This window comes from Trachymyrmex cornetzi, unplaced genomic scaffold (assembly GCF_001594075.2).
Source record: "Trachymyrmex cornetzi isolate Tcor2-1 unplaced genomic scaffold, Tcor1.1 scaffold104, whole genome shotgun sequence".
NCBI classification, from domain to species: domain Eukaryota; kingdom Metazoa; phylum Arthropoda; class Insecta; order Hymenoptera; family Formicidae; genus Trachymyrmex; species Trachymyrmex cornetzi.
Window position 1 is genome coordinate 787,769 of NW_017295587.1, and position 15,770 is coordinate 803,538.

Here is a 15,770-nt window from a genome sequence, read left to right on the forward strand (position 1 = left end):
ATATATACTTTAAATAACTTTATTCAACCCTTAGTACACATCTTAGTTTTGGGTATCCTTACACACGGAGAGAATTTTTTCTTAAAGTTTACCTTGAAAATATGATAATCAGGAAATAACATTATATTTCGAAGAATGTTAATGTAAATCTCTCTCATTCATTAATAAAACTTCAATAGAGTATAAAATCAGTTTGATTAATTTTACTGAAGTGCAAGTAAAAATTTTTTAAATACTGTGTTGTACCACAGCTACCATATTTTCAGAATAAATTTTAAAAGAAATTTCTCTCCGTGTACTATATACACGTTGAGTCATTTGTGTCCTGGATTAATTTTCATCATTTTTACAAGTATATAAAAATTATTAAACGATTTTTGCGTATCTTTTGACATCTTTAGAAAGTATTTGTAAAATTGTATATTTATAACAAATTGTATATGCTCCTTACGGAAATAAATCAAGTGCTCCTACAACTTTTTTTTTGGAATACTTTTCTGTAATACTTATGTTTTCTATAATATTCAGGTGTCCCGGTACTTTCTCCCCACCCTGTATATAATAAATATACATATATGCATAATATTATCTTTATCTGCAATTCGTGGCTGTAGCATCATAATGTAAAATTTATTTATCAACAATGTCGAAAAATAGTTTTTTCTTCACATCTATAATTTGTGGTGTACCACGTCCACTTTCGACGATACGATTTTATCGGCGTGACGGGGGGATCTCGAAAATGGACGCCTAAAGGCCCGTCTACAATACACGGAGTAAGAAGTAAGAGTAAGAAATTGACCAATCACAGTCGAATGTGAGAAGAATAATCGTATTGTAGACGACGTCTTATATGTTCTAATATGTTCTTACAATAGCACTTACTCACTCCAATGCATTAGTTGGAATGCGATGCGAATAGATCTAGTGAGTTTTGACAGAGCGAAAAAAGGATAAAAAGAGAAAGAAGTCTAGGGCCGGTATTCATAGTCGGATCTTATATTTAAGACCGTCTTAAGTACAGTCTTAAGATGTCATGAATCAGAATGCCGCATTAGCGATTTAAGACATTACTTAAGACGGTCTTAAAATAAGAACCGACTATGAATACCGGCCTAGATGGTATGGTAATCATGGCAGTGCCATGGTAACTTGCTTATTTCACGCATGCGCACTTCATTTTGGCCAACACTACATCGAACTGATCGAACTTCAATGAGCGAAGGCGCCGACACTGCCGACAGAGAGTCGCGCTACTGTATATACTGTTGTATTGTGATTCTTTTTTTGGGTCGGAAAACCAAGTAAGGGAATAATAAGAAGAAAAAGACCTGGGACAATTTCGGAACTGTGCTTTTTTAAGTATAAACGCTCGAACGATTGACAGAAAAGATATCTAAATTTTAGCCTGCCACATTCCGCACAAGGTTCTTATACAACATGACTTCGTTCTTGGTGAATGTACTGGCTACAGCAGGTAATATTTACGAATTGCCACGTTTGTAATAATAAGACCCATTTATCTATTAATATAGATTAACTTTAATCTTTAGTTTGATTTACGTTTTGTATTGGTTAATGTTTATTTCTACCAATATAAATTACTTTTGGTTTAATTTATTTTTTATCTTTGTCTAATGTTTATTTCTCTCTATAAAATATAAGATTAACTTTAGTCTTGGTTTAATTTATTCTGTATCTTTTTTAGTTTTAAAAAATTACAAAAATATAAGTAAGTCAAACCAAGATTCAAGTTAATCTATATTCATAGAAATGGACATTGGACAGTCATTGGCGAATACCGAATGCAATTCTGTCTTACGAATACAGAAAATAATTTTTTCTGTAGTCAGAAATTGTAGCATTTGCAGACAATATATTTATACATGTAATTATATATGAAATTTATAATAAAATATATAATTAAGCAGTTTTTCTTATCACACAGGTAAACTTGAGAAAGCGGATCTTCAGAAAAACATCACCGAGATACAAAAGGAAATAACAAAATTAGAATATGAAGTTAAAGATTTTATGGATGACAATTATGTTGAGTTTAGTTCAAAATTGACAAGAGATGTACACTTGGTTAAAAAGACAGAACAGCTGTTGGAGGAAATTGGTATTTTGCAGAGCAGAATAAATGATCAAGTATGTTTTACCAATACCTGTTGTGCTAAATGTCATGATAAAACTGATATTTAATGTTATTACATTTATCATATAGATCAAAATAGAATTATCTAGTTCAACAAAGGAACTGAAGACACTCTCTCAGACATTGAAGGAGTCCAATATCAGTCTGCAGCTGTCCCATCAACTAATAAGCCTACACAAGTGCATAAAATCTATACAAATGGCACAGAAGGAGAAACAGTATGTCGATACTGCCAAAACTCTGCAGCAAATGCAATCTCTGCTGAATACTCCTCATAGTCTCCTGCATGAACTCGAAATATATACAGCAATTAAGGATGAGTACTGCAATCTCTCTCGTTCGTGCTTGATGGAAGCTTCTGACCTCTTACACGATCGAATCTGCTGGAGCAACGATATGAAGGAAAGCAAAACAGTTAACTCTATCATTATTAAAAACAAATACAATGATATACAGGAATTAATGCAAGGATTGGATATTATGGATCATCTTGAAAATGAATTAGAAGTATTTTCTACAAAACTGATGGACTATATGATCAAGCCTATCATTTATGATCACTGTTTAATATATGTCATCAAGGAGAGAGTATTTACTGTAGAGATATTGGAGAAAAAAAAGATGCCATGTTACAAAGGTGTACTGTATAACTTGAACCTACTCTTCAAGTTCCTCTATCAACATTTAAATCTGATAGTGGATAACGAATCTTTCCTGAGAAGATTGCAACCACATCTGCTGGAAAAATTATCGCATCCTTTGATAACAGATTGCCTCTCTCATACCATTCCAACTTCTAATGCAGATCTGAAGAACTTCGAACCTGTAGTCGAAACAATTAATGAATTTCAAAACTACTTGGTAGTAATTGGTACTTACGTCTAATTATTCAATAAGATAAATATGTATACTATATAATACAAAAAATTAAATAATGTATAATTTCAGGATTCCTTTCCGAGGATCAACTGTTCTTATCAGAGTACACAAATAATATTGATAAACTCTTTATTAATAGGATATGTCAGGATTTACTAGCCAAAGCTAGAAATATAATGAGAAAAGATCTGCATGATTCCGTTCAATATGAACCACAGGTATTCACTTCATTGTTATTATATTAAAATAATATGTAGAGAGGAGTTATAGGTTCGTATTCAGAACATGCTTTTATTTCTAAGATTTTGTAGTATATGTAATGTGAATTACAAGATATCATTAGTGTGTTTCTGAATATCAGCTAATAATGAAAAGCATTTGATTTTAAATTTTGTTTCAGGAACCACCTAAGCTTATAGATAAAGCATTCGAGAACGACTGCGAATTATCTATTGAAAAGAAGTTAAGCGATATGTCATTTTATCTACCAAAATGTCAAATAAGGTATATTTAATTAATAGTAATTAATGCAACATGAATTTTATGAATTCAGATTTTGATAACTTTTTTCTAGCGCTGTGATGCTAAATATAAATATTACCCAATTTATTTTAGCAAAAGTGCACAAGAAACACTAGAATTAGCGAAAATGATATTGGACGAGGCTTGTGATAGTTCGGATGCTTGCGCTGTCAGATTATTTTATACATGTAGGAACGTATTCGAAATGTATGTTGGTTTAGTGCCTGAGCATCATAAAAAGTTCTTAAAAACAATACCGCAACAAGTTGGTAAGAATGATACATAACAGAAATAAACTAATTCTAGCATGAATAAAATAAATGTTACGTAATTATTATTGCAATTATGTTTTAGCTTTGTTTCACAATAATTGTATGTATCTCGCCCACCATCTGCTTACACTGGCGCACGAATACAGAGACAAATTAACAAAAATTGTCCAAAGATTGAACTTGACATTTGCGGATCAGATTACAATACTTCGAGATGTTGGGTCGCAATGCTTCCTAGATCACATGAGATATCAAAGAAATATTATCTTTGATATCATTAAGGATTCAGGTTTATGATTTACTTATTAGCTACGAAGAAAATTGAAGTTGAAAAGATTTAGCTAAAATGTGTTTATAATTAGGCTTCTCAGGATTAAGCCAAGCGCCTCAGTTAGATCCTAGCACCGAACGTGCATTAAGACAATGCATCAGACAATTGGAACTATTAAAGACTGTCTGGTTGGATGTGTTGCCTATAAATGTTTATTGTAGAGCCGTTGGTTAGTTTTTCTATTCATCAGATTCTTTTCACTTCATTGTTATATGTTAATATTTTAATTTTTTTTACATCACAGGATGTATAACAAACTCCATGATGGATGATTTGATAATAAAGATCATATCTGCCGAAGATATTCCAGTTAAAGTCGCGGAGGAACTGGTAATTTTATTTAATATGGTTGTAAAACGAATGCCGCAGATATTTCCTGTAAGTATATAATGCACAAAAAACACAATACAAAAAGATAAAGTATTAGGTATACAACTTTGCTTCCGCCGTTTTTTCCCGAATTCGAGGCTTTATTGTAAAAAAAACTGGTTATACATTTATGATTCAAAGTATTATCCATCGCTGGCCACTACTTTCTCCCATAATACAACTTTGCTTCCGCCGTTTTTTTCCCGAAATTCGAGGCTTTATTGTAAAAAAAACTGGTTATACATTTATGATTCAAAGTATTGTCCATCGCTGGCCACTACTTTCTCCCATCTTTCGGACAGCGTACGAATCCCGCGTCGAAAAAACTGGTCATCTTTTGAGGCGATCCACGAATCGATCCAATTTTTTACTTCTTCATAAGACCGGAAGTGCTGGTCAGCAAGGCCGTGTGCCATTGATCGAAACAAGTGATAGTCAGAGGGAGCAACGTCTGGAGAATACGGTGGGTGGGGTAGGACTTCCCATTTCAACGTTTCCAAGTATGTCTTGACCACTTTCGCAACAGGGGGTCGAGCATTGTCATGCTGCAAAATCACTTTATCATGTCTCGTTATATCGCGGCCGTTTGTCTTTCAATGCTTGGCTCAAACGCATCAATTGCGTTCGATACCGATCGCCTGTGATTATTTCAGTCGGTTTTAACAGCTCATAATACACTACGTCGAGCTGGTCCCATCAAATACAGAGCATGACCTTGGAGCCGTGAATATTTGGTTTGGCCGTCGACGTGGAAGCATGGCCGGGAACTTCCCATGATTTTCTGCGCTTGGGGTTATCGTAATGAACCTATTTTTCGTCCCCAGTTACAATGCGATGTAGAAATCCCTTCCATCTTTGCCTTTCAAGCAGCTGTTCACAAGCAAACAAACGCCGTTCAACATCTCTCGGCTTCAACTCGTACGGCACCCAATTTCCTTGCTTCTGAATCATTCCCATGGCTTTGAGACGTTTTGAAATGGCTTGTTGAGTTACTCTCAATAATCGTGCCAATTCTTCTTGATTTTGACACGAGTCTTGATCAAGTATACCTCCAATTCTGCATCTTCGAAAACCTCTCTTTCACCGCTATGCCGGTCTTCGACGTCAAAATCACCGTTCTTGAAGCGTTGAAACCACTCACGACACGTTCTTTCACTAATAGCGGCCTCACCATAAGTATTTGAGAGCATTCGATGAGCCTCAGTCGCAGATTTCTTCATATTGAAGTAGAAAATTAAAATCTCCCGCAAATGACGAGAATTTGGCTCGTAAACTGACATTTTCAATCGAGAATAACTTTATGATGCAGACACAAATCGACTAATGTTTCTATGGGGTTATGTTGACAGATGTCCAAGTTTATTGTATGACGTCTATGATCTATTTATTTCGACTACCACTTACCGCTAAAGCCATCTGTAGGAAAACGGCGGAAGCAAAGTTGTACACCTAATATATTTATATACGAAAAGTTTAATATGACATAGATTTTTATTGCATTTAATGTCATACATTTGATACGATAAAAAGTTGCTCGAGATAGTAGCATTCCAACTGGTTCCTGTAAAAGTTAAGCCATAAGAACATTATTCCGTTTAATGTTAATCAATTAGCATTTTCACTTTATAGGATCAACAGATTCAACAACATGTACGTAAATGGATGAAATTTTTGGAGCTGATTAAGTTACTTGATTCGTCACTGAAACAAATCGAACTCAGATGGGGAAATGGGAAAGGACCATTAGCACAGGAGTTCACTGCTCCACAAGTCAAACAATTGATCCGTGCAATCTTCCAGAATACGGACAGAAGATCTAACGTCTTAGCCTCTATAAGATAAAAATGTAAGATACAAAATTTCAAATACATATAAACAATGAATGAATAATTAAGTTTTGTATCATACATGTACATTCCGTATTAAAATTGAATACAGAAAACAGCCCAAGAGAATAACTAGAGAGAAGATAGTCATGTAATTTTATATACTTTTGTATAAAAAAACAATTAAAAATAAAAAATACAATACTATACCTCTATTTGCCGTTATACATGTATATATACAGGCACGTACACAGGATGGTATTAAAAAATTGTTTCGGTTATTTATAAAATTAATATAAATAAAATATTGATTGTGTAAAACATTTTAGATAAAATAAAATTAACAATTAAAATTAAAGCATTAATAAATTAAGTTCTGAATATATAACCAATTAAAAAAATATTTTTCTTATTAATGTTAAATGTATTTTAATAAGAAATATTATTTCGTAAAAAAATCTATCCTGCATTTAATTTATGAAAACCATACAAGAATTTGAAGTCTTTAATTTTCAGTGTTAAGTAATTGTCTAATTATATCTTTTAATATTTGATATAAATTAATAATTTCTCCTTTTTTATTAAAATACTTACGTGAATGCTTTCAATTATAGTGAACTTGCGTATGTCCAAATTTTATATCTGGATTAAAGCGACAAATTCCGAGAAATTCTCTTTTTCCGTCAGGAGTTTGATTAAAGTATTAAAATGCACGAAGAACGTCAGCGCAAACACAATATTACATAAAAAATAACGTATCTAATACGGAAATTTGCTTGTAAGTTGTATGTTATCGTAGAAACTCCGAGTATACATTAACTAACCCGTATTTGATAAAAATAAATCGTGAAGTGATGGAAAAAAATATATCAGACTACATTATCATAATAAACTGAAAAAATAATCAGTCGGTCAGTCAATTAAGCAGGCAGGCAGGCAGGCAGAGGGTGGCGATCAGTAGTGAGCGCAAATCGTTTAATATCTCAATTTCCAATTCCATCTTTTACAGTGGAGATAATATACATCATTACCACTATTTTTATCACTTTCTTATTTACGAGCATCTGAAATGACAAAAATTGATGCTCGGACATCTCTTTCCAAATGCAGCACTGTTTCTGCACGTATATCACAAAACCGAGGTGGAAGATATATCATGTTCGATGCGAATCGCTTGGCTTCGCAAACAATTTTTTGATCTCGTCGTTTGTGCGTCGAATTCTCAAGGTATATTACACGTTACTATGTATCTATTTCTTCTGCTTCGATTACACGTTATTAATTGTTATATGCGAGCAGCAGTTTGCATTTGGCTAGTGTTGGCGCGATTTACTGTCTCCTTTCCGATTCCATATAAAATCGTTACTATTCATAGAACGTTAAGCGAGCACACGTTTCTAAATACGTGAGAATGATATTCACAAGATTATGAACCGTTGTACCGCAATCTCAGAACTTATCGGAAAGCTGAAAATAATGGTAGCTAAGCCAAGCAAATCAACAAAATTACGAGATGCTACTATTTTAACGGTGGGATTATATGTACGCAAATGAATCGTGAATTCTGTATTATAATCTTAAACCAAGGACCACAAAAAATCCTACGTATCTAAAATCTGTAAAGAAAGGAGATCTAAAATAACCCACGATAGATTTCGGTTTAAAATAAAACGATGATTGCAAATAGTGTGTTATAATCTCTATAGATTAATAGCTCTATTATTATTTTTTCAAATATTATTCGCACTTCGCGATTCGTATTTCACGGTTCGAACGTGAAGAATGTTTTTTTTTTTTCAAGGGAACTTTCGAGTCTTTTAATCATAAAAAATGTTCTCCGGCAGCGACCACGGGTTGTATGGAAGTGGACAATGCACGGAAAACATTGCACAGCGCAAACTGCAATGGTAGTTCTTGTTTATATACAGGTCGCTGTGTAGATTGGACAGAAATGAAGTCGTCGAGGCGGGTGGCTGATCGGCCCGCAGTTCAGATTGGCAAGACGCAGCGTAGTTCTTTTATGTGCATTCACGTAGATGACGATGACTGTGAACATGGAAGTGCAAAACAGTTTGTCACATTACTTCGCCCCCTTTTGACTCCCATTGACTGAGAGCCGACAGTAGCTTGATATTTTTGTGCATGCAATTAAATGAATTTTGCCATATTTAATATGATAACAACGAATTGATCCTCATGCACATAAAAATCTTTTTATGTAATTTGTAGAATTCTTCCATATTTAGTTTATAATAGACCGAAAGCAACAATTGTATTCGCGTAAAATAGATAGATGCGGAATCGCATCAAATTGGTTTCTGTAAATTAATCCATTTAAGCTTTGCCTTGAGCTAGATACTTCTTTCAGACACAATTATTTATCTGTGTTTATAGCTTTTTTTATACATTTACACGCGAGAGAGAGAGATTGTCTAATTTTTCATTATCATAATAACTAATATTCTTAGAATCTCTCCTAAATTTCAATTTCATTATTAAAAATGTTCTTTTCATTTCAATAGCTTTTCCCAAAAATCTTTTAAATGATACGAATTTTTAAGTGTAAAACTCAAATATCTGTTTACATCGCATACCCGTGAGCGAATACGAAGATCGTAGAATCACAATACGCCACGAGATGCCTCTTAACAGAATCTATATCAGAATCTATCATCAGAATATATTATCAGAATTATAGTCAGAGTTGGGATAACGCATACTTGTACCGTTGCTTTTCTTATCCTTACTTTGTTATAATAACGACTTGATAACAAATTTTTTTATGACTGCAACAGTAATATCAGGTTGGGAAAGTCATTTAGTAATTACTTGTAACAGGTTGGAAAAGTCACTCGTTGCTGAAAAAAGTAACTCGCCATTTGTAACGCGTTACTTTTTACTTTACAAATGACTTTTTTCAAATAAAAACTATTAAATAAACACGTAATGTAAAAAGTTACTTTTCAAAGTGACTTTTCTAATCTTAGCACAACTTTAGTTATGTAGTTAGTTATCGTTAGTCATAAAAAATTGCAACGTCTCATTACCAAATCGTTTATTATAAAAAGTAACTTCTCATCCCTGATTATAGTCTAATGGAATTCTGATCGTACTTTCCTAGCTCCCACAAGATTGTTACGTTTGAGCTACAAGAACTTGCTAATAAACGTGACACGAGTTCAATATCAATTTAGATGGGTTCTCGTCAATACCTGCCACGGCCGGCGGGAGAGCGGCTTCGATACCTCGCTGTGCTTGTATCCTTCCCGGTGTAGTAATCGGCGCCAGTGTCCCCGCTACTACCACCGTAGACATCCTGTGTATATCCGTCGCGCGTAACATACCCGCTGCTGCGATTGTACATATAGTCTTCTCCGTAACGACCTCTGCCCCTACTTGCGCCACCCCTGCCTGTATAATAGCTGCCTCCATAATCTGCGTAAGTACTGCCTCTGTAACCCGCAGTAGTGCCGCCCCGAGAGCCAAAGTCCCTACTGCCAACCCCGCGATTTCCTCTGAAACCACCCGCGCCACCGCCCCTACCGCCGCCACGGCCCCTACCCCGGGAAATCTCCACTCTCAATTTTGCACCCATAATCTCCATGCCGTTCATGTTGCAGCAAGCCAATTCGGCCTCGTTCATGTTGAAGAATTCGATGAAAGCGAAGCCCGGTGGATTAAACGCTACCCACACCTTGTTCAACTTGCCATACTTTTCAAACTCCATTTGCAGATCTTCTTTCTTGATGCTCTCATTCAACCCGCCCACATAAACGCGTGTATATCCTTCTGGTGTCATCTTGCTGCTAAAAAAAAAATAGAATAGTTAGTAGCAGACAGTTTACCAACTAGGCCGGTTTTATCAATGTAAGATTAACTTTAATTTCAGTTAAAGACTTTTCTTATTTTCCCCAAATGGATTTCGGACCCGCTAAGGCAGATCACAAGAGGTTTATTCGCAACGCACATTCCAATATGTTCCTACCATAGCTCCTATTCATTCTAACGAGCGCGTTTGAGTGAATAGGAGCTACGATTGGAGGAAGTATGAGCATGTTAGAGCATGTGACGTGAACAAACCTAATACTATGAATATAAAACCCTATAACAGAGTCTGATCACCACTAGCAATTTTATCAAAATAAGAGTGAGAAAGAAAGGTATCTATACTGTCTTTTTTATATCTTATTCATTCTAGGTATTCTAACTCGTGACAAAAACTTTCAACTGACAAAAACGATGTGGCAATCAAATGTTTGTCATTTAGGCCCAATTTCACAACTCACGGTTAACTCTTAACCGAGGTTCAACTTATTTCTCATCTTTTTCCAATTCTAGAATTGAAAAGAGATAATGAATAAGTTGAACCTCGGTTAAGAGTTAACCGTCAGTTGTGAAACTGGGCCTTAGTGGCCAGATTGTTATAGGGTGTGTTCAACAGAAAAAGTGGCTTTGCAACTGTTGTAAAATTCTTTAATATGATTGGTCTTACCTTTAGTTCCTCACCGGATCTAAATGTATAAACCAATTATGTTAAAAAATCTAACAACAGTTGCAAAGCTGCTTTTTCTGCTGAACGCAGCCATAAGGTCTCTAATCTCGGTTCAATGTACTAGAATTAGAAAAGAGAAGATTTAGAAAAAGATATAGTTAAATAGAAATTAAGGTTAACTTTACACTAATAGAATCAAACTTAATAATAACATAACATGAATGTTGCAATTTCATACTCAACAATATAAATGTAATGTAATACATGTTGCATACAATTACGTCTGTCATTATTAAGTCTGATTATTAAAAAAATTCAGTAACTACATCAACTAACAATAATTCATTGTCAACAAGCCTGTTCTTTTATTCCCGACTGTTGTTAACTAATGGTTGGAGTGAATATATGTTACTGAATTTTTTGCACAGATCTCTCAAATTGGAGAATAAAGGAGGAAAAATAAACTACTCAAGAAATTTAGCTAAAAAAAAACAATTAATGGTATGTTATTGTTAATTAATGTTAACTGGATTTGTCTCTCTGAAACAATTTCAGAACAATTTTTGAACCTTTTTAAAACAATGAAATTCCAACAATCAAATTATGATTTTTATAATTCATTAAAATTAATTGTAGTATCACTAGTAATGTTATTCAAACATTCGAAACAATGGGCAGGCAAAATATTGCTTTTGTGCCAAATAGAGTAACGAGCCAAGCTTGAATAAGCAGAACCAGATAGGAACAATCAAGAATACATATAATTATGTTCACATGTTCTTTGTATAAGCAGAGAGAAAGTTGAGAAAGGATATCCCGGCCTTTTTCTTGTACCAAACTTCGTTAGATAATGTCTACGTTTTCATAGTTCTCTTCCATACCATCATGTCGATTAGACAGACAAATAATCAACTTTATTTGTTCATTCTTGTCTAACCCACATAATAGTATGGAAAAGTATCAGAAAAACATGGACATTACCCTACGAGATTTGGTGCAAGAAAAAGACCGGGATGATCACTCTCAGGTTTCTCTTTGGTAGAAGCCACAGTGAATCGGTCTTTGTCTCTGTAACAATACGAATTCCATATAATTCAACAAAGATCGATGCACTGAGCTTCTTCGAAGCAGATACCAATCATCCTCGCGCGTGCGGCTTTATTTGACTGTGCGATCCCGTCGAGACGAGGTCAAATAAATAATCGAGTGACAAATGATAAATAAGCGGTCACAACAACGCGGCCATAACGGTATTTTTGTCTTCGGCGGCAAGACGCGCGGCGGTCAAAGAAGCGAGGTGCCGGACACCCTGGATCAGATTCCCGTCATAGGCGTGAAAGACTCGCGTAACTTTGCACGGCGAGAATGACACGCGAAAATGCGTCGGCGGAATAGAGTAAACAGTGCGGCGAACGGGTTTACGCGCCAACGAGTTCGAAAATTTATTCGCGTTTTGATACCGCGATATTACTCACTTCTCGCCGATGGTCTCTCAGTAGGTTTCTCTCGTCGCCGATCGGCGTGATCGCCGCGGTGACCGACGGGGGAGACAGATAGGAAGGAGACGTATCGGTCGTTCGACTCTTCTAGTGAGAACGCTGTTTGCGACCGCGCAATCGATTAGAGCGGATCCACCGGGGTTCACAGTGCAGAAAACCATGTCGGCCGTGTCTCCAACCCAGACGCCGAAAGTCGCTACCGCCGCCGACGCCGCCGTCGTCGCCACCGCCGCCACTGGATGAGGATCAGTAGAGCGGAAACCATTAACGGAATTCAGAAAAGTTCCTCTGCCAACTTCGGAAGTATATACATACCAGAGAGAAACTTGAAAGAGGTCATGCGGCTGATGCTTTTCCTGTTAAAGGCCGCAGCACACACTCTTCCATAATGCATAATGCATAGTGCATAAAGGAATCAACCAATCAAAATTCTTCTTTTCCATGGAATGGGAGGAAAGGAAAGATTCTGATTAGTTGATTCGCTTATGCACTATGCATTATTCGTTATGCAAGAGTGTGTGCTGCGGCCTTTAGCCTTGTGTCCACGATGCTAGAAATCGGTCCGAGATCTCGGACAGAGAAAAAATTAACAAATCACATTTGAACATTTTGATCACATAATCATTGCGATTGGTCAATTCTTTCTTCAACCGAGTTCTCGGACCGATTTCTAGCATCGTGGACACAAGGCTTTAGCCCGGATCCTCATACGGGCAACAGCGCTTTGACACCGAACGCTGATTGGTGAAAAACGGGTGATGGGGTAAATTTTACCCCCACAATCAGTGCTCGGTGTCAAAGCGCTAGTGTCTGTATGAGGATTCAGCTTTAAGCCCGTATCAGACTACTCTGCGAGCCGACCCGACTGCCAACTCTGACTACCGACTAATAATGGACCAATCGCATTGAATCAGTCTCATTGTGATTGATCCATTATTGGTCGGCAGTCAGAGTTGGCAGTCGGGTCGGCTTGCAGAGTCGGTAGTCTGATACGGGCTTTAGGGGGAATACACACTGCGTATTCCACAATACATAATTTCTGATAGGTTGAAATTCTTACTCTCTGATCTCTGTTCCCTGTTCCTTTTATTGTGCGGAGTCCCTTATGGTACGTTTCCACTGAACGCGTCACGCGTAGCGTCGTGCGTCGCGTCACGACGCGACGCGAAAGAGAGAAAGAGTGAAGTTTATATATGCCAGAGAGAAACCTGAGAGAGGCCATCCCGGTTTTTTTCCTGTTACGGTTGAAATCGCCCATACACTACCGCCAATACATCCATTTTCAATTTGAGAACTACGTGACTATAATATATACACTATCCAACACCATCGATAAAATCGTATCGTCGAAAGTAGATGCGGTTCGTCTCTGTACTAAATTCTTAGGGCAAAAGCGTGCCGACTATCCATTTCGCATCTCCTACACATGAAAATAAAAGTTGTTTTGAACTTTAATAAACGAAATTGAAAATTCAAACAAGTTAATTTAATGAATTTTATCTTATAATATCTTATCAAATTACGAGAGAAGTTAATAACATACGAATTATTAAAAATAAAAAACTCAAAGTAAGTTTCAGAAATATAATTAAAATACAAAACCGCAGAAATTAGTAAAAAGCAGATATGATTTGTTTAAAATAAAAAATATAAAATAGTTTCCGGAAATTTTTATATAAAATATTAAATAAGAAATAAGTCAGAAGTATAGTTATTTAAAATAATGAATACTACTCGTATATATAAATAACTCTTTTAATTTTTTATTTAAATTGTATACTTTAATTTTCGTTGCTTTTACAACTATATAAACATTTTTTAATAGTTTTTACATATATCTTGACATCCTTAGAAAGTATTTGTAAAGTTGTATATTTATAACAAATTATATATAAATTGTTATAACTAAATATAGTTAACAAAATGGGAAGCATGTACTTTTTCATACAAAAATGTAAAACTCTGAAACAAAAAATTTATAGGAAAAGTATGTTTCAATATCTTAAAGTTGATATTTTTGTTTCAGAGTTTTACATTTTTGTATGAAAAAGTACATGCTTCCCATTTTGTTAACTATATTTGGTATTAACAATTTATATAAAATTTGTTATAAATATACAACTTTACAAATAATTTCTAAAGATGTCAAGATATACGTAAAAACCATTAAAAAATTTTTATATACTCATAAAAACGACGAAAATTAAAGTATACAATTTAAATAAAAAACTAAAAGAATTATTTATACGAGTAGTATTCATTATTATAAATAACTACATTTCTGACTTATATTTCTTATTTAATACTTTATATAAATTTCCGGAAACTATTTTATATTCTTTATTTTAAACAAGTCGTATCTGCTTTTTACCAATTTCTACAATTTTGTATTTTAATTAAGTTTCTGAAACTTTTATGTTTTTTATTTTTAATAATTCGTATGTTATTTCATCGCGAGCCATGATCGGCATTATACGTAAATTTAAAGAATTTATGAAACACAGATAATTTGCAGTAACAATAGCGTCTTAAATTAATTTATTAACTGAAAAATTAAATAATGATTAATAAGATATTTAGTACTTTTAGCCAAAGCTGTAATTAGCACAAATTATTTTACGATATTAAGAAAATTTGCATGTATCATTAAGGAACATATATAGAATATTCTATCAACCTTTATTTAAATATGAATCATTAAAAGATTAAATAATGATTAATAAGATATTTAGTACTTTTAGCCAAAGCTGTAATTAGCACAAATTATTTTACATGCACAAATTATTTTGCATGGTAAAAATCTTTAAAATATTGTATTGTACCACAATCACCACATTTTCAGGGTAAATTTTAAAAGAAAATTCTCTCCGCGCGTGTGTGTGTGTAGTAAAAACCTCTTTTTACTTCTTGCCTCTTGACATCACATTGTATAATTAACACGAAATATTTGAAATAATAAAATAATATCAAATATGTTCCACCGACGTATAACAATGTAATAACAATGTAAAAGGTGGGGTATGGTATTCTAATAAATAATTACCCGGAGCTCGACAACGATTGCGAACGTTCATCGACAAGATCGTGAAAAAATTCAATTGCCACACGCATTGTTTTACGCACGATCAATTCCGCGTCGTTGTCCCGAACAAGCAGACACTTGTCGCACTCGCGCGTTTGAATTTACGACGAAAGACGCTATACTTTTGCGCGAGCAGTCTACGTGCTACGAGTCGCGTGAAACACGTAGAACAGCGTTACAACGCGCGGAATTTTCGATGGACTGTACAATCTACTGCCTAAAATATGATCTCGAATGCCAAGACGACACATAATGAGTCAAAAATGAAATGTGTACCTGACAATTCCCATCCAGTTACTCAGCCTTGCCTTTGTGTCCGAACAGTGAAGACGGAAAGTTC

At 34.9% G+C, this 15,770-nt stretch overlaps 2 protein-coding genes across 3 annotated transcripts; one reads left to right on the top strand and one right to left on the bottom strand.

Annotated features, from left to right (window-relative positions):
* Positions 1-1,140: 1,140 nt before the first annotated feature.
* Zw10 (Zeste-white 10 kinetochore protein) lies at positions 1,141-6,494 on the top strand. Its single transcript, XM_018504122.1, has 10 exons — positions 1,141-1,477; positions 1,949-2,151; positions 2,228-3,029; positions 3,107-3,255; positions 3,438-3,541; positions 3,653-3,828; positions 3,914-4,120; positions 4,194-4,331; positions 4,407-4,540; positions 6,161-6,494. The coding sequence occupies exons 1-10, from the start codon at positions 1,441-1,443 to the stop codon at positions 6,371-6,373; spliced, it is 2,163 nt and encodes a 720-aa protein (XP_018359624.1). The 5' UTR covers positions 1,141-1,440; the 3' UTR covers positions 6,374-6,494.
* An 824-nt stretch (positions 6,495-7,318) lies between these two features.
* On the bottom strand, positions 7,319-12,530 carry Rsf1 (Repressor splicing factor 1). 2 transcript variants are annotated; one of them, XM_018504516.1, is made up of 3 exons: positions 12,325-12,530; positions 9,570-10,160; positions 7,319-8,403 (listed from the first exon to the last, which is right to left on the bottom strand). In XM_018504516.1, exons 2-3 carry the CDS (start codon positions 10,154-10,156, stop codon positions 8,376-8,378), a joined length of 615 nt encoding a protein of 204 aa, XP_018360018.1. In that variant the 5' UTR covers positions 10,157-10,160; positions 12,325-12,530; the 3' UTR covers positions 7,319-8,375. The 2 variants fall into 2 exon arrangements, with proteins under 2 accessions (XP_018360018.1, XP_018360012.1); XM_018504510.1 differs by having other exon boundaries at positions 9,570-10,163.
* Positions 12,531-15,770: the final 3,240 nt, after the last annotated feature.